Source organism: Drosophila takahashii, chromosome 3L (genome assembly GCF_030179915.1).
Source record: "Drosophila takahashii strain IR98-3 E-12201 chromosome 3L, DtakHiC1v2, whole genome shotgun sequence".
NCBI lineage: Eukaryota > Metazoa > Arthropoda > Insecta > Diptera > Drosophilidae > Drosophila > Drosophila takahashii.
Window position 1 is genome coordinate 4,272,486 of NC_091680.1, and position 24,695 is coordinate 4,297,180.

The 24,695-nt window shown below is 44.2% G+C and overlaps 8 protein-coding genes across 10 annotated transcripts; 5 read left to right on the forward strand and 3 right to left on the reverse strand.

The window, feature by feature from the left end:
* The first annotated feature begins 326 nt into the window (after window positions 1-326).
* On the forward strand, window positions 327-2,468 carry LOC108059925 (uncharacterized). Its single transcript, XM_017145406.3, has 2 exons — window positions 327-551; window positions 617-2,468. Exons 1-2 carry the CDS (start codon window positions 549-551, stop codon window positions 2,177-2,179), a joined length of 1,566 nt encoding a protein of 521 aa, XP_017000895.2. The 5' UTR covers window positions 327-548; the 3' UTR covers window positions 2,180-2,468.
* A 357-nt stretch (window positions 2,469-2,825) lies between these two features.
* Window positions 2,826-4,513, forward strand: rasp (protein-cysteine N-palmitoyltransferase Rasp). Its single transcript, XM_017145461.3, has one exon. It carries the CDS (start codon window positions 2,867-2,869, stop codon window positions 4,373-4,375), a length of 1,509 nt encoding a protein of 502 aa, XP_017000950.2. The 5' UTR covers window positions 2,826-2,866; the 3' UTR covers window positions 4,376-4,513.
* Asciz (ASCIZ zinc finger protein) lies at window positions 4,443-6,062 on the reverse strand. Its single transcript, XM_070214922.1, has one exon. It carries the CDS (start codon window positions 6,012-6,014, stop codon window positions 4,611-4,613), a length of 1,404 nt encoding a protein of 467 aa, XP_070071023.1. The 5' UTR covers window positions 6,015-6,062; the 3' UTR covers window positions 4,443-4,610.
* Window positions 6,063-6,079: 17 nt separating this feature from the next.
* On the forward strand, window positions 6,080-10,593 carry LOC108059948 (LITAF domain-containing protein). 2 transcript variants are annotated; one of them, XM_017145448.3, is made up of 3 exons: window positions 6,080-6,166; window positions 9,473-9,797; window positions 9,867-10,593. In XM_017145448.3, the coding sequence occupies exons 2-3, from the start codon at window positions 9,511-9,513 to the stop codon at window positions 9,970-9,972; spliced, it is 393 nt and encodes a 130-aa protein (XP_017000937.1). In that variant the 5' UTR covers window positions 6,080-6,166; window positions 9,473-9,510; the 3' UTR covers window positions 9,973-10,593. The 2 variants fall into 2 exon arrangements, with proteins under 2 accessions (XP_017000937.1, XP_070071025.1); XM_070214924.1 differs by lacking the exon at window positions 6,080-6,166 and adding an exon at window positions 6,180-6,201.
* A 317-nt stretch (window positions 10,594-10,910) lies between these two features.
* Window positions 10,911-12,095, forward strand: LOC108059860 (tRNA (guanine(37)-N1)-methyltransferase-like). Its single transcript, XM_017145316.2, has one exon. It carries the CDS (start codon window positions 10,911-10,913, stop codon window positions 12,093-12,095), a length of 1,185 nt encoding a protein of 394 aa, XP_017000805.2.
* Window positions 12,096-12,332: 237 nt separating this feature from the next.
* Window positions 12,333-14,835, forward strand: LOC108059952 (tRNA (guanine(37)-N1)-methyltransferase). Of its 2 annotated transcripts, none has more exons than XM_017145453.3 (3): window positions 12,333-12,438; window positions 14,037-14,198; window positions 14,257-14,835. In XM_017145453.3, exons 2-3 carry the CDS (start codon window positions 14,037-14,039, stop codon window positions 14,428-14,430), a joined length of 336 nt encoding a protein of 111 aa, XP_017000942.1. In that variant the 5' UTR covers window positions 12,333-12,438; the 3' UTR covers window positions 14,431-14,835. The 2 variants fall into 2 exon arrangements, with proteins under 2 accessions (XP_017000942.1, XP_070071513.1); XM_070215412.1 differs by lacking the exon at window positions 12,333-12,438 and adding an exon at window positions 12,458-13,949 and having other exon boundaries at window positions 14,007-14,198.
* On the reverse strand, window positions 14,721-15,610 carry LOC108059951 (protein G12). Its single transcript, XM_017145452.2, has one exon. It carries the CDS (start codon window positions 15,608-15,610, stop codon window positions 14,828-14,830), a length of 783 nt encoding a protein of 260 aa, XP_017000941.2. The 3' UTR covers window positions 14,721-14,827.
* A 248-nt stretch (window positions 15,611-15,858) lies between these two features.
* Window positions 15,859-24,056, reverse strand: MnM (myomesin and myosin binding protein). Its single transcript, XM_017145326.3, has 5 exons — window positions 23,665-24,056; window positions 22,452-22,884; window positions 21,946-22,276; window positions 19,867-21,289; window positions 15,859-18,777 (listed from the first exon to the last, which is right to left on the reverse strand). The coding sequence occupies exons 1-5, from the start codon at window positions 23,741-23,743 to the stop codon at window positions 16,718-16,720; spliced, it is 4,326 nt and encodes a 1,441-aa protein (XP_017000815.2). The 5' UTR covers window positions 23,744-24,056; the 3' UTR covers window positions 15,859-16,717.
* Window positions 24,057-24,695: the final 639 nt, after the last annotated feature.

Here is a 24,695-nt window from a genome sequence, read left to right on the forward strand (position 1 = left end):
CCCAGGGTTGCCAGGGCGCTGTACTCAAACTATGTTTGGCAACCCTAGAGTGGTATGTGAAAATACCGTTAAATAAATTAAAATATCAAAAATATTTATTGCATTAAATAAAATTTAAAAAGTGCTAAATAGAATTCGTTATTGTAATTAATAATAAATTAATAAGATATAATCGTTATTTGAGATTTTTATTTTAAAAATACTACTATGATATAATGATTTAAAGTGCATAAAAACCAGTTAAATTGTTGATTAAAACTTGTGCAAATCTCAGTAGGCCTTTTACAATAACAATCTCAAATACAATTATTTAAAAATTATTGTTCATTGGCACACAATAAATTTCAAGTAGTAACATTTTTAAAATTAAAAATAATAAAAATACCAAATCGTTCCCCTGCCATGATACACATGGAAAAATATACCGAAAATAAAGCCGCGCACTCGGCAACCCTGGCCAAAAACTCTGGCTTCGCGTCGCGTTTGGAATTGCGAGAATTGAAATCGAAAAGATTGTGGCAATCAATTGGAAATCAAAACACAACAAGATGGTAAGTGAAACGCAAGCATAAACACCTTTAAGGCGGTACTTCATTTCCCATGCCATCCCCTGCAGAATCACCTCAAGTGGATGGGACACTCGTCCACGATAATGGACATCCAGCGCTCGCTGCGCAACGACAACCAGAACTGCGAGGTGGTCCTGGCCTCCAGGGACGGCGTCCGGGTGCGCGCCCATCTCTTCGTGCTGAGCACCTGCAGCGAGCTGATGCGCAACATTCTGGTGGACGTGCCGCGCGGCCAGGAGGCCACCATTGTGCTGCCCGACATCCGCGGCGATCTGCTCGAGGCAATGCTCTCCTTCATCTACATGGGCGAAACCAGTCTGCCCTCCGCCTCGCTCTCCGAGTTCCTCGAAGCCATCAACCTGCTGGGCATCAAGTCGGCCATCAGTTTCGAGTGCAACCCCACGGCCAGTCCACCCGGCGGCGGCGGCGATGTGGAGAACGCTTCGTTGGCCGTGGAGACGGCCAAATCGATTACAGGTCTGCAAATAGCCGAAGCGGAGCTGCTGGACGACGAGGAGGAGCCACAGCCGACGGTCAGCGTGCCTGCCTCTGTGCTGGCGGAGCCACAGCATCAGACCAGCCGCTCGCTGGAGTACCTGGATGTCTATGAGCCGCCCAAGATCACCTACTCCATCGAACACATGGACGGCAACTCCAGCGGCAATCAGTTTATACTCACCGAGAACACCGGCACCTTCACCATCACCCAGTCGGCGTCCAGCTTGTCCAAGATGGGCGGCGACGATGCGGCCGCCGAAGTGGAGCTGGTGGACGACGATGTGGAGGCGGACATTGCCGAGGAGGATTCGGAGGAGCACGAGACACAGATGATCGAGGAGGACTTTGCGCCCACCGATCCACTGATCGAGCTGGGCACCGCCACCGAAATGGACGAGGACGACGAGGAGGAGGAGGAAGTGACCGGCGAGCTGATGGACGAGGAGATCGAGGAGGAGGAAAAGCCACGCAAGTTGGGAGGCGGCGGAAAGCCACGCGGTCGTCGTCCTATGAACATCAAAAGCGAGAAGCGATCGCCGCACAAGCCATCGCGACTGCAGCAGTTTGTGGCGCTCAAGCGGGAGGTGAAAGACGACATCAACGACGCCTTGGATCTGGCGGCGGATGCGGTGATCTTAGAAGGATTGAGCCTGCAGAAGGCCGCCGATCGGTTCGACATCTCGAAGACGGTGCTGTGGCGACGCGTGCGCACCAATCCCGCCTACATGCGCAACAACCGGGAGCGACCCTCCCTGCTGGAGGCCTACGAGCGTCTGAAGAACGGCGATTCCCTTAAGAGCATCAGCACGGAGCTGCAGATCCCCATGTCCACGCTGCACCGGCACAAGGTGCGTCTGTCGGCCCAGGGACGCCTGCCCGACTTTGTGGCCTGCCGGCGGCGGGATAGTACGCCCAAGGATGAGCTAAGGGACAAGTTGGCCAAGGCCGTGCATGCTTGCCTGAACGAGGGAATGTCCCAGAACCACGCGGCCAACCTGTTCGAGATCCCCAAGAGCACGCTCTGGCGACACCTGCAGCGACGCATGTCCAACCAGGAGCGCAAGGTCAAGAAGGAGCTGAAGGACGAGTACGAGGACGATCTGCTAAACTAGTTCTACATCACCGAAGTTTTTAAGTTACCATTAAGAAGCCATAAGCCTAGCGTTTAACTGCATGTCATCAGTGTCCTGGTTTTTGATTGAACCAAAATTTAAAGAAAGGAGGAGCAGGAAGAGATGCTAAACTAGAGGTAGTTCTTTAGACGTAGCCTCTATATGTGTAGATACCCATAGCAAACGTAATTTAAGTGCAGCAGCTCTTATTAATGTTCACTCTATCATTACTGGTTAATTAAATACAACCAAAAATTCACAAAACAAATTAAACTAGTTTACAAAATAATATCCTTGGAGTGCTCCACAGAAATTGATTTAAAATTCTGTTAGTGTTAGAGCACTAGATCACAAAAAAATATTTTTTAATGTTCAAAATGTTAAATTTCTGACTTTTTTAGAATTTCTTCCTATATTCCGGTTCATATCCACTCGATTGGGCCAGTTTTAGTTTTATTTTAAAGTCAATAGATCAGAGCTTAACTTTGCCATACAAATCAATATGATTGGATAAGTGATGGCAGCGCAGCAGCTCGACAAAGATGAAAAATGTGTTTTCTAGTTTCATATCCCTTATCAAAAGCAAGATACTCTTCTTTATAAAGGGTATAAAAATATCGATATCTTCTGCTCTGCTTCTTCACATCCCTATCGCAATCTTTTGCCCGGAATGAAGGTGGTCCAGTGATGTCCATGTCCAGGTTACCTGACCGATCTCTGCTCACCCGCTGCGAGATATTCGTGTACTTTGGCGTCTACATAGCCTATATAGTGGTGGGTCTGTACAAGATCTATGGACTTCGGGATCATATAGTAGGGGAGGCCAAGTTCCAGTTTCCCGCGGGCTGGAGCTTCTATCCCTTCAATCAGCGAAAGAGGGATGATAGCAACGATGAGCTGGAGAACTTTGGAGACTTCATAGCCAGCTTTTGGCCCTTCTACCTGCTCCATGCGGCTGTCCAGGGAGTCATCCGCTGGAAATGGCACCGTTTTCAGTGCCTTGGATTCGCCGGTGTTTGTGTTTTGGCTTTGGGAGTCAACCTGGACTGGACTTCGATGGTGCTACTAGCCATGTTGATAGGTAGCTATTATGTAGTCTCCCTAGGCACATCCAAAATCCTCGTTTGGCTTTTATCCGCCGGCTGGATACTGTGCATCAATCTCATCCAGAAGAACGCCTGGTGGACGGAGCGTGTGGGCTACACGGAGTACGTCCTGGTGATAGTTACCATGTCCTGGAGTGTCCTGCGCGGCTGCAGTTACTCGCTGTCCAAAATGGGGGCTAAGGAGGAGGATCTGGGGAGGTATAACCTCATCCAGTACTTGGGCTACGCCATGTACTTTCCCTGCCTGACTTATGGACCCATCATTTCCTACCAGAGATTTGCAGACAGGAGGGAGGATGAGCAGCAGAACTGGTCAAGATTCTTTGGAGGAGTCCTGCGCAGTGCTATTTGGTGGCTAGTGATGCAGTGCGCCCTCCACTTCCTCTACATACACTACATGTCGCGGGATGTGCGCATGGTGGAGCTGATGGACTCGGTTTTCTGGCAGCATTCCGCCGGCTACTTCATGGGTCAGTTCTTCTTCCTCTACTATGTGGTGACCTATGGCTTGGGCATCGCCTTTGCCCTGCAGGATGGCATCCCGGCGCCGAGGAGACCGCGCTGCATCGGCCGCATCCACTTCTACTCGGACATGTGGAAGTTCTTCGATGAGGGCTTGTACGAGTTCCTCTTCCAGCACATCTACGCCGAGTTGTGCGGCCGCAGATCCTCGCCAGCTGCCAAGTTTGGAGCCACCGCCTTGACCTTTGCCTTTGTTTTCGTCTGGCATGGCTGCTACACGTATGTGCTCATCTGGAGCATCCTCAACTTCCTCTGCCTGGCTGCAGAGAAGCTCTTCAAGACGTTGACCTTGTCAAAGGAGTATCAAAGGTGGACTAAGGATCATCTCGGAGCAGTTTTTGCCCAGCGATTGTACGCCATGTTGGCCACGCAGCTCTTCATTCCGGCCGCCTTCTCGAATGTCTACTTTATTGGTGGACAGGAGATTGGAGACTTTCTGATGCGCGGCGCCTACCGCAGCGGAGTGGGCAACTACATGGCCCTGTGCTTCTGCAGCTACTGCTTTTTCCAGTGCTCCGAGCTGCTCCTGACCAAGTCGGATGATCGCTTAAAGGCAAAAACTTACTGACCTCGCTAAAAGGCTGCTTAGAATTAGGTTAAGAGTGTGACTATCTTTGAACAATCTTGTATTATTACATGGCTTTATAATTGTTTTGTGGGTTTTACAAAACAACAACATATTTACTTAATTTTTGATCCAATAAATACATTTTTATAACAAGAAAGGTAGTTATCTTGTATTCTTATTGTAAAACCCAGTTTTACTTGATATAAAATTATACTTAGGATATAATCTAACTATCCTAACTTTCGCCTTCTCCAGTGTCCTGCCAATCCAGAAACATAGTTTGCGTGCAAGTCGACTGAAAGTTGTCTGGGAAGAGTTCATCCATTATTTCGTCGCAGGTCTGAGTGTGCTGCGTGTTGTAGAGGCCACCATCTGGCCAATGGGTCTGCGTTTGGATGTGGGACAGTCCCAGTTCCTCGAAGAGATCATCGCAGGTCTGTGTGTACATGTGGGCGGAAGTTTGCAGATCAAACATGGGTTCATTTTCTGAATAGGTGGGGAAGTGGCTTCCCACTGGAACAGGTTGTGTCATTTGCTGCTCCTCATCTGGAAAATCATCAGTCATTGTTCCCATATCGCCTCTGGTGTCGGATGTTTGGGTTTCTATGGCAGGATAGGTGTGGAAATGGCTTTCTACTGCCACTGGCTGTACCATTTCCTCCTGTTCCTCCGGAAAATCATCAGTCATTGTTCCTATATCTCCTCTGTTGTCGGGTGATTGGGTTTCTATGTCAGGATAGGTGTGGAAATCGTTTATTCCCGCAACTGACTGCTCCTGCTCATCTGGAAAATCATCAGTCATCGTGCCAATATCTCCTCTGGTGTCGGGCGTTTGGGTTTCTATGTCCCTTAACAAAGGTGCCAACACTTCGTTCCTAATCTCATTCAGATCATCCTCCTCCGTTTGGGTTTCCATGTCCAGTTTCTGGGAAGACAGCTCATAGGGCACATCCATAATGGGCAGAAAGCAGAGAATGTGCTCTTCAGGAGGTAATTCGTTGATAGAATCAAGAGTGGAGGAGATGTTGGCCGGCTCAGCTGAAAACTCAGTGACCACAGCCAAGTTGGAGGATATATAATCCTCCTGAGGGGTCAAAATAGTGGCCACTTCCTCGACAGGAGCAGGATTAGCCGGAACAGGGTTTAGTTTCCTCCAGTTGGCCAACGTGGGAATGGCCACCTTCTCGGATTCCTGTGCCTGCTCCACCAGGTGATTCTTGCGACGCATGTGCGTCCTTAAGCTCGCCTTGCTGTTGTAGGTGAGTTCGCAGACGGGACACCTGTGCTCCTCGCATTTATGCTTCTCCAAATGATGCTGGAGGAGGAACTTCTCGCCGCACTCCTGGCACTTGTACTTCTTGTCCAGGTGGCTCTTCTGGTAGTGCTGGCGCAGCAGGCGCAGGCTGGTGAAGCTCCTCGCCCCCTTGGTGGCCACATGGTAGATGCACTTTTCCGCAGGACAATGGAAAGCCGTATTGCCGCCACTGTGCAGGGTTGGGAGTACCTCCTGGTGGCGCTGGCGCAGGTGCAGCTGGTAGTGACTCAGGTTGCCAAAGACCAGGTTGGGACATCGTGGGCATCTGTGTTCCCTTACGGGCAGCAATTCGCGGATTTCCGGCGTATATTTTTCGCAGTGCATTTCGCTTTGAAACGTTACAGTTATCGATGGGAGTCATATCGAAAGTAATCGATTATTATTTGGTATTTTACCTCTGTAACGGTCACTCTGCTCACGAAGAAGAAATTTACTATTATAACGTATACGTCCGCTCTCGGTTACAAAAATTCGAGGTAACGATCGCTTTCGAACGAATATTTCTGTGCAGGTGTGACAAGCTAATAATAACGGCCAAATAAGGGCAGTCGAAAAAAGAAGGCCTCTGCATTCATTAGATAAATCTTAAAATCAGATAAATATATGCACTATGTGTGTGCATTCCAACCTATACCAATGTGTATCTGCGTGTGCGTGCGAATAAAAATATACATTAAAAATTAGCGCAATTTAAATCGGTCTGTGGTTAATTCTGCTATATATGTGGTATTATTTGTCGCGTTGTGAAGTGTTCTAATATAAAAAGGGATTTGGATTTAATTACCCGTATCGAAAGCAACAAGCAAACCACCCACACAAACACTCACACCACACACACACCTGTAAACCCATCATCTTTTGCTCTTGTTTTCGCCACGCCCCCCGCGTCCTTGCCGCCCACTGAAGTGGTTATTTTTGGCGCGACTACGTCATCGGTGGCATCGGTTAAAAACATCTGGCGGTGCGAAAGATCCAAAACCTACATCATCATTTTTGAAGGGGAGGGTTTTAATTTCTGAAAAAACGCTCTTAAAAGGGCGTCCACAAGGTCGCTCGCACTCAAATCCAGTTCTATTCACAAACACTCCTCACAATTCAAAGTAATTGTGCGCAATTTCGCAACAATTTACCACCGAAATGTCTTCAATTATTCTATTTTCTGGTTTAACGTCAATTTTGTTGAATGAAAAACGAAGTACCGAGCCCTAGGGCCGAAAGATCGATTAATTAAATTTACATACGGCGGGGAAATATACACGAAATCGAAATTAACACAAAGGCTAAAATTAAATACATATTAAGGCGTTTTTTAAATCTCTTCTGATCGCTTTGAGTGGCAGACCTTGTACGCACAGACATAAACATACACAGCTGAATATTCTAATTCATTATACCCTTTCAAAAAGTTGCACGAAATTGTAAGGAAAAGCGATAAAAAATAAAATTTTGATAGTATAGTATTCTCTATTATTTTTGGAATAGAAGTTTTATAACGTTTATGATCTATAATATAATAAATCTGTAGATATTTACCAAAGAGTTCCCCGAAAATAATTGGATAGAAGATTAAATAAAATAAATATAGTATCAAAATATTATGTTTAAAAACCGCACAGAAGTTGTATAAGATTTATAATCCACCATTATAATCCAATATAAGATATCTGTAAATAAGATAAAATATTTGCCCGATGTTTTCCCGAAAATAATCTCGGAATCCCGCATCCCAACTGCATTCCCTTTAAAACTTTGATAAGATAGTCTATTTATCTCTTAAACTGACTCTTAGTAAATCAACATTTTTAACTAGCTAAGGGAATTAGTTAATGTCAGCACTAAACTGTGTGATTTAACTGTCGCTTGGTCCAAAATCGCAAGGTTATCGCATTTCCAAAGCGAAGATTCAACCGAGCTGAGATAATGAATGTCTGAATGACTGACGTAATCGCTGCGGTTGCACATAAGATGGATTTTGTGGGGCTCAGAACGATGTGGCAAGTTTCAATTTATTTTCCAATTTAAGCCGCCATTCCTCTATTTAACTGGTTTAATTGTTAGAAAACTTTAAAATTAAACGCTGTTAAATGTAGGAATTTAAGAAAGATGCTAATTGCATTAACGCTTTTGCTTTGATCGAGTATAAACCGAATCAAAGTTGATTCATGACAGTAGATACGATCGATCGATGCACATCGCCCACATACGTCATATGTATCTGTAGTAATTTCCGCCAAGTGCAGCTGGTTTTAGCCGATTGTTGGCGTTCTGGCCAAGACCAAGACATCTGGTTCTCCGCTTTAGCCATATCTACTTCCGCCTGGTCTCATATGGGATATCTTGAGATATCTATAGATGTTTAGCTGTGTGTATTTGCAATTGCTCCCTGAACGAATGGTGAAAGTTGGAGCACTTTTGGATGAGGTGCAGGTCATTGTACACCAGTTCGAAAAAAGTTGAGTGCCTGTCGTCTGATCGTCGTTGTCCAGACATGCAAAAGCAATTGCTCAACTTTAACAGTTTGTCGTCACACGGATCCAATTGCCATATCTTATCTGTACTTCCACCGAAGAGACAGTCAAAAACTCCGATTGTTGCTCCCAATTACATGAATGGCGACAATCCCTTCATGGAATTTTAATTGGTAATTGCCTGTAGATTATTCAGATCTGTTGCTACGCGGAAAGCAATTAATATTTATCGTTTCTTTTTACGACATTATAAAGCTTATTGATCGTTTGATATTTGATGTTTGTTACTTTGCAGATGCTCTATTTATGTATATTGCAGAATCTATTTATTACATTTTTAGTGTACTGCCTTTCAAAAATGTTCAATATCGTACTGTAAACAAGCAATTGGTTTTATATTCCTTATTTCTTAAATTAGATATTATCTTTTGATTTCTTATCATATCATAGATACATTTTTAGTGTACTGCCTTTCAAAAATGTTCAATATTGTATTGTAAACAAGCAATTGTTTCTATATTTCTTATTTCTTAAATTAAATAATAACTTTTGATACCTTACCATAAGTTCCAATATGATCGTCACTTAATTCTGCTTAGGGTATATCTATTTGGAGCTTGTTTTGGGGTCGCTCTAGACATTTGCTCTCTAATAGAATCGAATGCGTGCCAAAAGAGCGAAAATGACTCATGGCGCCGTGGATGAGATGCTGACCATTGGGCTCTGTGCTATTTTCAGCGTCTGTTTTTGAATCAACTCAATACTGGTTGTTTACCTTTCTGAATTTGTACTCTGTTGGGTTTGTCGAACTGAATTCTATTTAATTTTCGAGTTCAGCAAGCTTGAATTTACACATTTTTATCTCCTTTCGATCGACAACTTGAATGTGTCTTGAAAATCAAACTGAATGTATTTCTATTATGAAACTCTTATAATATAATGTTTATATCTACATCGTTAAAACCATACATTTGTAAATAAACAAAAAGCAAAACCAATTTTCCAATGATTGCGCAAAAAGCTTTGGTAATTGTTTCAGACGGGGATTTCCGATTAGAGTTGAAAATTACTACTGATAATAAAATTGACGGAAACCATATGAAAGCAATTATTTTGTTTATTTTAAAGAATCTAATTTCCCAAAGAGGAAATTTTAATATTTGAATGGGGAAAATAAAATCCCTATTTCCGTTTGAAACCTACATTTTAAGATTAGTTTTAAAATGTAATTTTTAAAGCTATATATTTTGAATTTTTAAATAATTTTTATTATACTAAATAATTATAATAAATCCTATTGTTTTCCCTTTGCAGAAACTTAACCGTCAAGTGCATTTACTAGCCTAGCAAAGATGAGCAAACCAGGCAGTGCTCCTCCGCAGTTCACCTATGTGCCGCCCCCCTCGGCCCCGCCCTCTTACCAGGAGGCGGTGGGCGGGGTTAAGCCCGTGGGTCCATACACGCCCGTTGTTGCGCCCGCCACGACGGCGAATACCACGATTGTGACCACTGTGGTGCCAATCAGCCGCACCTCGACGCACATGATCTGTCCATCGTGCCACGCCGAGATTGAGACGACCACGCGCACGGAGCCCGGAATGATTGCCTACTTGTCCGGATTTTTGATTGCCCTATTCGGGTGAGTTTTGAGTGGTTTTTTGAGTTTTTTGAGAAGATACTTATGGCATCCCTTTTTATCAATTTTTAGTTGCTGGCTGGGATGCTGCCTGATACCTTGCTGCATCGACGACTGCATGGATGTGCATCACTCGTGTCCCAACTGCAGGGCATATTTGGGGCGCTACCGTCGATAGGATGATTGATGATAGATAGGATTGTCAGGATCGAAAGAGAGTGTTTACTTTAAGCAAGCGTTTTTGCCTTTATTTATTTAATTGTAGTAATGTCGTTTGGATTCCACAGCGAAGGCAGTTGGAACGAGCCAAGGCTTCCCCTAATCTAACTTCTAGCTAACTCGCTAAATTGCTACGCCGTTTATATATTTTTGTCGGTTCGCCCAATTCTTAAGATATTATATATGTTTCTGCCACGCTAAAGATAGTAATACGTGTACATTAAACAAAGAAATATATCCAGCGCTTCGCGGACGGGACAACTACTACGAAAAATTAAATAATAAATGCGCTTTTCTATGTATTCGAAATATATATGTACTGGCCTGATCAAGCTTGGCCCTTAAATATTTGCACAAATTGTGAATCGATTCGAAGGCAGCTTGGATCTTTTGCACATTGTTTGAGATAGATAGAGTTTAGTCCAAAAGACAAAATACAAGTTATTTTTGTAACCATTTTGTAAAAGTCTTCGGCGAAAGTGCATATTGTATACTACGAAAGCTAATCTCTGTAATAATTAATCACCAAATCTATATAATTGTCTTTTTATTTTTAAATAAAACGGAAAATGTCACTAAAGTGGTTGGAAATTGAAAAATAAGGGTTATAATAGAATAGTCCAAAAAATGTCTTCAAATATTTATACCGAAGACGAGTTGCACAGACGGTTTCCAAGAGAAGATGAGCTGTTTAGGAAATATGGGCAATATCGCCGTAGATACCAGAGAACCAGTATACTTGCTTATCATAAAGGGTGGCATTGTAAACCCGTATTTCGGAATCCGTACAATGAGGAACTGGTGCCCCCGACTTCAGTGCGCGGAATGAAAGAGCTCCAAAGAGAACAATTTCGCCGGAGCATCCACATCCCCCGCTTATTGGTGCCCCAGTCCAAAATGAGACCTGTGATGGAGCTGCTCAAGAAGTTTCTGCTCAACATGGAGCGACTGAATCCTGTCCGAGTTCTCGGCGAGCAACGGGAGGTCCTACTGCATCCAACGAAGGCTGCCTGTTGGGATTCCCTGCACGTGGTTAATCTGAAACAGCAACGGATCACCCCCAACGACTTCTACTTTGCTGAACTTGAATTGAGCTATGAAAACTGGAGTGCCATCGAGATCCTGAAGAGCGTGCTGCCGATGGAGGGCAAGGATCGCATCTTCTATAGGAGAGTCGGGCAAATTCTGCATGTACATCTCAAGGATCATCTGCTGCCCTACAAAAACCTCATTGGCCAGGTGCTCCTGGACAAGATTCGCGACTGCCGCACGGTTGTCAATAGGATATATGCCACAGACAATCATGAAGGCGATTTCGAAGTGGAGTTCCTCTGCGGGTCACCAGAATGTGAAATAGAAATCAAACAGTACGGTTTTTCCTTCAAGTTTGACTTCTCCAAGGTGCCAAAGAGTTTCTGTTCCTGGGAAGAGCATGGAAATATTGTCAAGATGCTAAAATTAGGAGATGTTCTTTACGAGGTGTCTGCTGGCATGGGTCAGTGTAGTGTTCCTGCTGCCAGAAAAGGTTGCCTTGTCCTGTCCAATGAATCCAATCCCGAGATCTTCCGCTGGCTGCAGCATAATGCCAAGAAAAATAACTGCCCTCCCAGATTGAGAATGTTTAACAAGGACGCCAGGCAGTTTATACTTGAAGATTTGCGGGAGAATTTGTTTAAGCTTCTGCTGGCCACAAATACCACTACATATGGAATCCATATAGTAATGAATTTACCAGATATGGCAGTGGATTTACTGGATGCATTTCGCGGGCTCTACAAAGCTGACGAACTGACTGACTTACCCAAAAACGTATCCTATCCCACAGTTCACATTTACTGCCTTATCGAAGCAAATAGGACTCTAGAAAAAGCCAAGCAACTGGTAGAGGAACATTTCGGAGAAATTCTAAATGACTGTCTGCTCCAGAATGTGATTTATATTGGAAATATATCCCAGTCCCGGGACCTGTACCGAGTTTCCATTAAGCTTTCCCTTAACTCACTCACCACCAGAGAAATTGGAGTCCCAAGGAAGCGTTGTGCGGAGGAGGAGCAGGTGGTCGCAATTAAACGAATTATTTGAGTCTTTATATAAACACCTCTTTCAGGAAAAACTTATCCAAAGATTAACCGCTAAAGAAAAATGTAATATTTTTTAACTCTAGAATCTCTTTTTAAAATGTACATTGCAAAATGTACAATAAATGTATTTAATGGTTTTAAAATATATTTAATTTTAAATACAAAATATTTTAAAAATAATTATTTTTGAAACAGTTCTTGATTTGGTATATTTTTTTAAGATCTAGTATTTTTGTAACGGACATCGATGTTTTGAAGCAAGTTATCGATATTTCTCCGACTCTGGTTTTTTGCGTTTGTTTGGCTTTTTCACCTGAATCTTAGCCTTATCCGGAATATTAGAGGTACATTCAAAGGTTAATTGATATTCAGGGGGATCTGCGAAGGCTCAAGGAACACCTGCACCTCTCCACACCATCGGCACCTCTGTTACCTTCCCCGAAAACAGCAAAAAACCCCAAGAATCTAGGTCGCACGTGTTTGGATGTTTATGGTGGGCAAATTGAAGGTCCCGGGTTTAACGATTATAACGAATCGTTTACGTCACTACTTTCGAAACATGGACGCCCAGGAACTGCAGCCGCCCAGTGCGGTGCGTGGAATGCAGGAGCTGCAGAGGGAGCAGTTCCGGAAGAGCGTCCAGGTGCCCAGATTACGGGTGCCCGAGTCTCAAGTACAGCGAGTGATGCCGCTGGTCAAGAAGTTCCTGCTCAAAATGGAGCACCTGCATCCGGTCCGGGCTGTGGATCACAACCGGGAGATCCTGCTGCATCCAGTGGCTATTAAGGATTGGGAATCCCTGCCTATAGAGGATCTGGAGAAGCAGCAAGTCACCGCAGAGAACTTCTGCCTCGCCGAACTCGAGTTAAGCTACGAAAACTGGAGTGCCAATGAGATCCTCAAGAGCGTGCTGCCCGCGGAGGAGGAGGGCTTGACCTCCTACTCCCGCATCGGTCACATTGCCCACTTGAATCTGCGGGATCACCTGCTGCCCTACAAGCAGCTTATCGGCCAGGTGCTCCAAGACAAGCTGCCCAATTGCCGCACGGTGGTCAACAAGGCCTCGTCCATAGACAACACCTACCGCAACTTTCAGCTGGAGCTGATCTGCGGCGAGGCGGAGTACCAGGTGGAGACCAAGGAGAACGGCGTGCCCTTCGAGTTTGACTTCTCCAAGGTGTACTGGAATCCACGCCTCTCCACGGAGCACGAAAGGATTGTAAAGATCTTGAAGTCAGGAGATGTGCTCTATGACGTCTTTGCTGGCGTGGGTCCGTTCAGTGTTCCTGCTGCCAAGAAGCGCTGCCATGTCCTCGCTAATGATCTGAATCCCGAGAGCTTCCGCTGGCTGCAGCACAATGCCAAGAGAAACAAGTGTTTAGCCAGTATAAAAATGTACAACAAGGACGGCAGGCAGTTTATAGCCGAAGAGGTGCGGGAGGATTTGCTTAAGCGTCTGCTGAGCACAGATACTACTACTTATGGCATCCACATAACCATGAATCTACCCGCAATGGCTGTGGAGTTCCTGGACGCTTTTCGTGGTCTCTACAAGGCAGAGGAACTAAACGAGTTGTCTGAAAACGTTTGCTATCCCACTGTTCATGTTTACTCCTTTGCCAAGGGTGAGAACACCAAGGAGTTGGTTCGCCAACTGGTGGAAAACAATCTGGGAGTGAACCTAGATGAGGAGAACCTCCTCCAAAGCATCAACTTTGTGAGGAATGTGGCTCCCAACAAGGACATGTACAGGGTTTCCTTCAAGTTATCCCTGAAATTACTAACCACTTTAAAAGACAATGAAATCAAGAGAAAGCGTTTGGCGGAGGAGGAGGAGCCTCTAACCGCCAGTAAAGTGAAATGTGTTTGATATCATAGATACAATAAAGTTGGAACTTTTGAAAAATTAAAGCAAGTTTCTTTTCTTTCTGCCTACTTTCAGATGGGTCGCAACAAGGCAAACAACAAAAAGGTGACTCCTGGAGCCGCCAAGCCAAAGACTACGCTAAACAAGTCCAAGAAGGCCAAGAATGTGTTCAAAGTGGGCGATGGTAACAAGGGCAAGGGCAAGAAGCCCAAGGAGGTGCAGGGCAAGCTCAAGCAGGTGAGTGTAGGAATTACAGCTAAAGAGAAATTAAGTTACTTAATTACTTAACTTACAGATCAAGGAATCTGTGAAGGCAAAGCAGGAGAAGGTGGACGCCAGCCTGAAGACTCTGCACAAGGATCTGGTGGTGAAGAAGCCAAAGGCCCCAGTGGCGCCCATCAAGAACAACAAGAAGAAGGGGGCCAATGCCCAGAAAGTCTCCGACACTCTGGGCAAACTTAAGTTCTAAGCGAACTCCGCGATTTACGTTTTACGTATAGTAGATGTAGTTAGTCACCATTGATTGTTGAAGAATTTGGTCTTATCCAAAATATATGATAGCTATAAGAACAGTGATGGGAGATGGGTACTCTTCTAGGTTTCAAAATCTACAACGTACCTCTTCTTGACCTTCTTCTTTTTTTAAAAATTTATACTTTCATTCCGTTAACAATCGAATACCTGATATATATATAATTAATCCAAAGAATAGCTAGGCAGTAGAAATAATCGTATATCCCCAATTTATTTTAAAGTATATTATGCATTCTTTGGGTATTTATTTATACCTTTTATACTACCTATTAGGTATTATATATTTTGAATCCTAAAATTGGGTAGCTCTCCCATCACTGTTTCAAGGCAACCTAGACAAGCACAGGAGGCAAAACGGCACCTGGGATTACGGTGGGAGCAATTGGAGTTACGGGTGCAAGAGTAGTGCTCTCTGCAGTTCCATTTACATTTAAATTCCAGCCGAAAAGCTCACGTATAATGCCATCTAACTGAACTGTATTGATTCCCGCCTTCTGAAGTTCAGCCAGCACCTGTGTGGTTTCCACGGAGCTCAACCAGCGTTCGTACATCACTTGTAGACCCTGTAATCTCAGCCAGAACTGGGCAAAGATGCCCTGTTGCAAGACCTTTGCATTGATGTGAGCCCGAATGGCGTAGAGTGGAAAGTAGAGCTGCACTTCGTTGAGGAATCCCTGCCAGCCGAAGACGGTGCCGGACCAGTAGGGAAATTGGTTCAACAGACTGACCTTCAGACGCTGTTCCTCCATTTCGAAGGAACCACCCGAGGCCAGGAGCTGCTGGTCCACCCACTGCAGGAAGATGATGAGCTCCGGCTGCGAAAGTAAACGCCAACGGGCTGTGAAGGCGGCATTGCTGTTGATGATCCGCACAAACGACTGGAACTCGGCATCGTTGATGAGGTAGCGCACCAGTAGTTGATTCAAGGGTTTGTACTGAATCAAGCGCTGGATTTCATCCAGATCCTGGGATAAAGTGGGTGGAGGAGCCAAGGTGGCGGGCGGAGGTTGCACCAAAAGATTATTAGTAGGAGGTACCAGATGAGGAGACCACTGTGCCTGAGATCCTCCAGCCAGAAGGATCAGGAAGAGGCAACCCAGAGCGATGATGGCCATGACTAGGAAGTGAGCGAAAGATGACTACCTAACTAAAGTTAGCAGATGCTTTTTATATCCCCCGGTTTTATTATTATTTGTATTATCTGCTGATAGCGACTACCGGAATTTGGCGCAGCATTTCAGTTAAACGTCATCTGATAAGCTATTTCGATCTGTTTATGGGTTTACCAACTTTCAAATCCCCCACGGAAGTCTGGCGGTTGGTAAACATAGGTATACCCAAAAAAAGAAAGGCCTTCTAAATATACGAATTTATAACATGCTAAGCTTTATTCTCAAAGTGAATCACCAACAATCCGGATGGACATGGACCACAAAGAACCGCAAACGAACACTTCATAACATTAGGATTTACATAGCTCCACAGACGTACACACAAAGCAAATGAAAACTGGGGATATATGGGATTTATCTTCTTTTTTTTTGGTGGGGATGATTACCAATTATCCTCGCAAATAAATAATTTCGAAAATGGTATGTGTTAAATAAGCAGAGGTAAGATTAGATATGAGTAATTTTAGTGAATGATTAATGGTTAATTATAAACTTGGCTATTTTACTTGTTTTTCCTGCTCTGGTTTTCAAAGTCGATTAAGGTAGGTAATATTTTCAAAATATTTTAATGAAATAAATGTTTTTTTTTCACAATAGTAAACAATTTAATATTCAATATATAGAAGAAAAATTAAAAAAAAATTCTATCCTTAAAAAACTGTGTTTAAGTTTGAGTTTTTCAAACTTTGACTATTTCAAAATTTCATTTATTTCGATCGTTGTTTTTAATTAATCAAAATTTATATAAAGTAATGGATCGATAATAATATTTAAATTAGTATTCCACACATTAAATTACAAAAAGAAAAACGATTATCAAACATTACCCACTGTTTTAAAATATTTATAGATCATATTTAGAAAACCGGAGCAGGACTTGCAAGGATTTACGTATACAGATTCCAGTACAATGTACTCGGGGAGGGGCTAGGATACCTTCAACTTTACCTTAAGACGTATAAATAAGTCGTATGTAATAAAAACTAACTTAACCGATAAACGCATGTGAGTATGAGCAGGGATTCCAGGGACTCCGATCTCCAGAATGGTCTAACTACCATCCCCGATGATCCGGCGACGCAGCCAGCCGGGCACATAGCCCCTCACAGCCTCGCCCAGCTGGCGGTAGATGATCAGTCCCAGGATGGGCAACACCAGGCGGGCATCCTTGAACAAGTACACATAGCAGGCGACCAAGAAGAGCACCAGATCCGTGCAGTAGCTGAGGGCGGAGCGCACCTTCTCGTGGGCCTGCTCCTCCGACTGGAGGATGGCCAGAGCGGCGGCCTTCTGCAGCAGATCCCTGTCGGCGGCGGAGAGGATTAGGGAGGTCTGTGGAGGGCTCTCTATTTCAGGGGGACCTGGTCGGGTCAGGGAGGCATCTCTTGACCTAGTGCTGGAGGGAACCCTCCTCCGGATGACCCTCTTCACCTTCACCAATCTCGTCCTGCCCCTCGCATCCGGACGAGCCTCCACCATCTCGCTCATGACGCTCTCAGTCTCGGATTCGCTCTTGTTTTTCGACTTGGGTGGGGGCACCACCAGCACAGTGGGGTATTCCGGCTCCTCATCCTCCTCTTTCTGGGTTTCCTGCTCTGGAGATTGGTGGAATGCCAGATCACTGGCTGCATCACGAACATGCACGAGTTGTTCTCTTTCCGAGATGGAGAGACGTCGTTCCCTGACGACAGGAGGAGCCAGGAACATATCATCGCCGCCACCGGTGGCCAGTCGCTTCTTCAGCTCCTCCGCATGGCTGAGCACATCCTCCTCATCCGTTTCCGCCGCCGCCTTGGCCGCCGCTCGCTTCAGTTCATCCCGATCCAGGTAGATCGGGGTATGGTATCTATGGGAACTGCCCACTTCCCTTACCAAATCACTGTAATGATCCACTGCCGCATGAGCCTCCTCCTGCATGAGACGCTCCTCCTCCTGGCGACGCAGCTCCTCCTCCTCTTTAACCCGCCGCTTGGCCTCCAAATCCGCCGCTATGGCCGCTGCATTGGTCTTCTCCAGAGGATTGGATATCTCCTCGTTGGCCTCGGTGTTCTTCTCCGTGGCGGATCTCTTGTCGCGGGTGAAAAACGACTTGATTCCCTTGGCCAGGTCCATTTTAAGGGTACTCCCCGGATTACTGGTGGTTAGAGTGGGTAAAGAAGAAACTGGAGGACTTGTGGTCACCACCATTTCACTTTCAGTATTTCTGGGCGAAGGACTAACAGACTGCTCGACATGCTCATTGGAGGACCTTTTGAGTATGGGTTTGGGCACAAAATCCGGACTGGGCAGTGGCACTGGACGATTGAGCACCACGGCAGCCTGTTCCGGAGTGGGAGCTCTATATGGAGTGAAGGTTCCAGCGCCCATGGTGCGCGGATGATAGGTCTCCAGATCCCGAGGACTGGGCGATCGAGTTCTGGCCAACAATTCCATCTTGAACTTCTCTATGGAGTCCTGTTCCGAGGAGGCAGTGCTCTCTGTGTAATCCGAACCCAGGTCGTTGCTGGACTGCTGCTGCAGTTGCTTCTTTGGCGGATACTCCACATCCACATCCTCATCGAAATCCAGATCCATATCTTCGCTATCATCCGCCGTACTTTCAGTCAAATGTTCCTCCTCCACATCCAACTCCTCCGGTTCCTCCTGTTCCTCCTGCTCCCGAAGATCTTTCTTCGGTTCCAAGGGCAACTGTCCAGTGGTGTGGATCCTCGTCAAGTCACTGACATTCTCCCTGGAATCCCACTTCCTCGAAATGGACACCATATCCGCCGACTGCCTACGCAATTCGCTCCTCCTCTCAAAGGACAACCGTTCCGCCTCCGAAATGGAACCCAAACGCTTGCGAAGATTGGCTGGCGTTTGATGGGACACTGGGGCAGCCAGTTTATCCTGCGATGTCTTGCGGGATTTGGAAGCCTGCTCCAGTTCCACTGCCTCATAGAACCTGGCCATGGCCCTCTCATACAAAAGTTCCGTGGAGCTGACGGATCGACGGAGTGGAAAGGTGGTATGCAGATTGGTGAACTCCAGGAAGGCCAGATCCGGGGCAGAAATCGAAATGGGCGGTGGCTGGATGGCGTCCTCCAGGTCCAGCTCAAAGGAATCTTGTTCTGCGAAGCAAGAGAAATATGGGAGGGGTTTTAGTTTAGTTTAGTTTAGTTGGGATATGAGGTTAATGGGTGATTCTTTATCGTGAAATCCTTATAACTGGGTAGTTAGGATAGTAAACTGATTATATTTTGGCAGGAATAATACTTTTTAGTTAGTATTTAAACGAAGTTAAAATGACTATAATAAGTTTTAGTTAGAATATGAATTAAGTTAATGGGTGATATTTTATCCCGAAATCCTTTGAACTGAATAGTTAGGATGGGCTAAGAGTTTTGGTATATAATGATGATATGATATAAAATGATATAATTAACAGTTAGGATGGTTATAATGAATTTTAATTAGTATATAACAAGAAGTTAGTGGCAGATCCTAGATCTTGAAATCTTTATAAATGAAAGTAACTTAAAATGTTTATAATGTATTTGACTTAAAATATAAAATGATCTTAATGGGTGATCCTTAATCCCGACATTCTTATAGTTGGATAGTCAGGATGGATATAATGGGTTTTAGTTTTGGATATGAAATAACTTAGGGGGTGATCATTAATCCTGATGTATTATTAATAATAAGATGTATGTTGAAAGTTCTGCAATCCTTAAATATATATTAAGGATAGTTAGCTGATAATAACTGCAAATGGCTATAATGAATATTAGTTAGTACAAAAAATGAAAGTTAGTGGCAGATCCTGGATCCTGAAATCTTTATAAATGACGGTTATAATGTATTTTACTTAAAATTTAGAAATTAACTTAATGGGTGATTAATCGTGAAGTCCTTATAAATGGATAGTTAGAATGGGTATAGTAAGTATTAGTTTATATGTAAAACGAGTTAATGGGTTATTATTTAATTTTATAAATCATTATATATAGTAAGAATAGGTAATAGTGATACTAACACAGGATGGTTAAAGTGAAATTTAGTTAATATATAAAATGAAAGTTAGTGGTAAATCCTAAATCCTGAAATCTATCTAAATGAAAGTAACCTAGGATGTTTATAATGTATTTTACTTAAACTATAAAAATTAAGTTAATGGGTGATCCTTAATCCCGAAATCCCTAAAACTGTATACGTACTGTCCTTATCCTTGACCTTGCTGTTCTTATCGAAGACCACCAGCATGAACTCATTGCTGGTGTGGACCTCGTCGTGTTTGTCGGCCGACCTGGAGAAGCGCCTTGGCGACTTTGGAGCTGGTTGTGGTGGTTCCGGTGAAGGAGTTGGCTCAGGCATAAGATGCTGCTCCTGTACCTCCTCCTGCGGCGTTGGTGGAGCACTAATCTCAATGGTGGGTAGTTTTTCACCAATCACAGCCGACACCCCGGAGGCCACGGCCAGCGCCAAAGTGGGCACATTTCTGGCCGGGCTTAGGGTCTGGCCAGAGAAGCGTCTCACATTCTGGTTGACTCCCAGCTGAACGGGTTCCGCACTCCGCAGTAGAGCTGGTGTAATCTTGATGGGTTCCGGTGGCGTTGGACTCTTGCGCAGAGGAGCCGGTTGCCTTTTGTTAGGTGGACTCAAGCTCCTCTTGCGATTGGGTGACGTCTTCTCTGGTTTTTCCTTCGGAGGAGTGGGCAGCGGTTGTGGACGTGGTGGCACAGGTGACTTATCCTTTGGCTTGGGATTGAATAGCTTCAAAGGAGAGGTAGCAGTTGGTGACTTGGGTGACCTGGGTGCTGGTTCGTTTGGCTTCTCCACCGGTGACAAGGTGGTGGTCACCAGCGTTAGATTAAGTTTCGGATTGGAGGATTGACTATCGCTGGCCAGCTTATTAATCAAATCCGCACTGCTCACCGAGGGACTCTTGCGCACGTCCATCTTCAAGGCCTGATCCGAAGTTCCGTAGGACATCTCGTGGGTCAGTTGCTCGTTGTCTATTAATTGAGGTTTGGGTTTTCGTTTGGCACTGGGCGACTGTTTGGGCGACATCCCAGTGGCGGCATCTGCATGGGGTCTTGGAGGCGATAGGGTCTTCCGACGTGGTGGCACCTGAACAGCTGCTCCTCCTCCCTTTGGTTTATCCTTCTCATCGCCCGCAATCTTTGTAGCCGACTTGGGTTTGGTAATGCCCCTTTTGGGATCTGGTATAAAGAGCAACTCCGACTCACCCGAGGGTTCACTTAGCCCATAGGGATTCTCCGCCTTCACCCGAAACTTGTACTCCGATCCCTCGATCAGATCGTGCAGCGTGGTGCTCAGTGCCCTCGTGGTGGCCGCCTTGAGCCAAACATTCCAGCCCACTCGAAAGTATTCCACTATGTAGTTGCCTATCTTGCAGCCGCCGTCGTCGAGAGGAGCCGTCCACGCGAGAGTGGCCGACTTGCCAAAGGACATATTCAGTTTGGGAGTGCCCGGCGGATCGGGTCTGGCCGTCACGGTGACCAGGAAGGAGGTGCTATCCTCGCCCAGTCTGTTCCACGCCTTCACCATATACTCGCCGCGATCCTCGCGCAGCACATTGTCGATCTTGAGCAGCGAGTTCTTCTCAGTGTTGGTTATCTGAAATGGGTGGAAAGATCATTTAATAGGTAGTTAAGTTAGTAATGATATATTATCAAGTGAATAAATTATAGACACTTTAGCTATTTTTAAACGCAATGTTTTCTTTTGAAATATATTTATAAGTTTATATGTAAACATAAAGAATATTTTTATTTTATTTGAAAAACTCTGGCAAAAATAAAACTTTATCAAGGAGATCGAAAATGGATTAGAAACCATCTAAAAGAAGAATTCCAACGCTTTTTTTCTATCGTTTCACATCTAAAGACATTTTTTTGAATTATTGAAAAGATTTGTGATATATTATCAATAACCATTTATGATCGCTATATGTTCCTACACTCAAAGAATTTGCTTTACTGGCAATTTTATCTATATTTCTGGAAAATTTCTTAAATTTAATAAATTTTGATGATTTTGAAGGAAATTGCTTTACCAGTAGAACATTTTTTTATTTTAAAGAAAAAAATCGCCCGTGAAGGAAATCCATAGGCGATTTTTTAAAATTCAGGGCAAATATATTTTTGAGTGTATTAAAAAAAGTTCATAGATTTGAACTGATAGAATATTTTTGTTTTATGGGAAAATTCGATTAGGAATGGGTTGAGAATCATCTAGGATAATAACTTCTGAACATTTAACATATAACCCACCTCAAAGCGTCCACCTGGAGCGATGACCTCGCCCTCGTGGAGCCACGTAATGGCCGGCGGTGGTTGCCCAGCCACGCCCACTTTAAGGCGCAGCACCTCATCGGCCTCCACAATCAGCCCATCCTCGTAGGTGCGTGGCAATCGAATCTTGGGCGGAGCCTGGACCATCAACCTGGCCTTGGTGATCACATGACCCGCTCGATTGGTGGCCGTGCACTTGATCTCACCCTCGTCGGTCAGGGCAACCTGGTGAATGACCAGGACACTGGCCTCGTTGTCGTTGACGATCTTCGTGCGGCGACTGCTGAAGATCTCGTAGCCATCCTTGAACCTTGAATTAACATAAACAAATTATAGCAATATTTTAAAATCCTTTATAATCCTCCTCTACAGCAAAATTTTCCGTTAGTAATTTGTGGTTTATTCCCTATTAAAGCATGCAGTTTTCCGTTCGAAATTTGCTATTTTTGGTCTGTTGGCCACACTTTCAAGAACATAAAACTTACCAATTGATCTCCGGCGGCGGTTCGCCCAGGATGCGAACGCGAAACTCGATGCGCTCGTCCTCCACGGCATCCGTGTCCACCAGTTCATCGATGAAGCGGGGCACGGTGATGGCGTTCCGCTGGAGAGTCACCGTCAGGGGATCGGATAGCTCACTGGCATCCGAACGACCCACAATGTTCTCGGCAAAGCAGCGAAACTGATACCGCCAACCGGGTTCCAGTCCACTGATGCAGACATCACAGCGATCGATCGGAGTGGGCGTGGCTCTCACCCAATGGGGCGATCCCATACGCCGGTGCTCCACCGTATAGCCAGTGATGGGGGAACCACCATCATGCAAAGGACGATCCCAGCGCAGGTTCACCACATCCGGTTGCTGTTCCGGCAGCGCCACTGGCGTCAGAATGGGACGACCGGGTGGTGAAGGTCGCTCTGATTGGGAGAACAAAATAGGGTTTATAATGAGGTATTCAAGCAAAATCCTAACTAATTATTTTAAACCATAAATCTATCTATAATATGATTAGGGAATTATAAAAATGTAGGTGTGCTCTAAAACTTTGATTCGAAAAATCGGGTTTAAATAGGGTTTATATTAAGGTATTCAAGCAAGAGCCTAACTAATCATAAAGTTACCAATTTATAAAATATTTTTCTGGATATTTATAATATGATAAGGGAATTATAAATATGTATGTTTAAAAATTTGGATTCGAAAAATCTAAAAGTTTTAAACTTAAACGTTGAAAATTAAATAAAAAACATTTAGAAATATTCAATTTTCAAAACGAAATAAATGGTCAAAACTCCACAAAAAGTCGACAAAATGGTTTTTTTTATAATTAAATAGCAGTTCTATAGATCATGTTATGGACACAGAAACTAACAATTGTACTTCCCCTTAACCATATTGTAACGGTTTTGAGCCCTAAAAATGTATGCAGCCTTGGTAGTTCTCAGCATAATGGCTCTTCCGCTTTTGCGGACGACAACATTACTTTGACGTTGTGAGATTTTTGGGGCCAAACAGATGAACACGGCAACCACTGAGTGTGCGAGTGCTATAAATAGACGAATTTTAGCGCTCCCACCAGCCAGCCAGAGCTATGTGGGCCTGTCTACTCTTCGGGGGCACCCTCTAATATCTTGAAAATCTCGAATCGGACAAGGAATACGACTGGGACTCCAATGTATTCCGGAGTTTATACTTGCCTGCCGACTTCCAGTGGACATTCTTCTTCGGTCGATTGCCCTGCGGATGCGTGTGCAGCTTTCCCGGCTGATTTCCCATTTCGAGATATTTAGATATTTAACCTATTTGCAATATTGTGCTTGCCTATACAGAGGATCTATATATAGACAGTCGAAATTAACTTAACTTAACCCGTCGTTTTTGTATCGCCAATAAACACACACTTTAAACTTTAACTATTTCAACTCCAGGTGCGGGTTAATCCTAATAATGTAACTTTCGTAGCGTTTTTTGGCTTTTGTTTGCAAGCGTTGCCATTTTTGCGGCGCGTTAAATAATCCGTTCCGTTCGGTTCGTCAGCCCAGCATCCACCTCCTCCTCCTCCGATCCACGAAAACTTTCTGCTCTTTTTCAAATTTGAATTCGGTTGGGTTTGACGGTGGTTATCGACATCGATAGGTGATGCAATCGATAGCTACTTTCAGCTATTTTTTAAAAAACTTTTTTATTTCAAAATAATTTGTTGTACATTTTTATAATAGTAAAATGTAATGGTATAAAAAAAAATTCGAAATCCATTGGCACCTTACTTACATTAAAATATTGATTACAAATCATAACAATATTTTCTTTCCCAATTTGTTAGCTTGATTAAACAAATATGCCTCGCATTTTAAATTGTTTTAATAATTATAATTGGTTGACACTTTTTCTTATTTTTTCCCGCTGTATTAAGAGTTGGCTACTTTCTAGCTAGACATAAGTCCATCGCTAGTTCCCCTTATCGATAGTTGGCAACAGTCGTGGAGTGTCATCACAGGCACAAATTATGCTTTTTTCCAACAACAATTTTTTCCAGTTCTTCCCGAAAAAGATTCGCTATTTTTTGTAGTGCCGCCTTGTAGTGTTTCCTGTTGACTTGTTTTTAAACCCAATACGATCCGGAAAGTGCTGTCCATCGAGTCCTTGTTAAAATACGTCGCTGACCTGCTCGCATGTGTGTGTTTTGGTGAATAAAAAGCCAGTGAAAATGCCCCGTCCTTGGCATGAA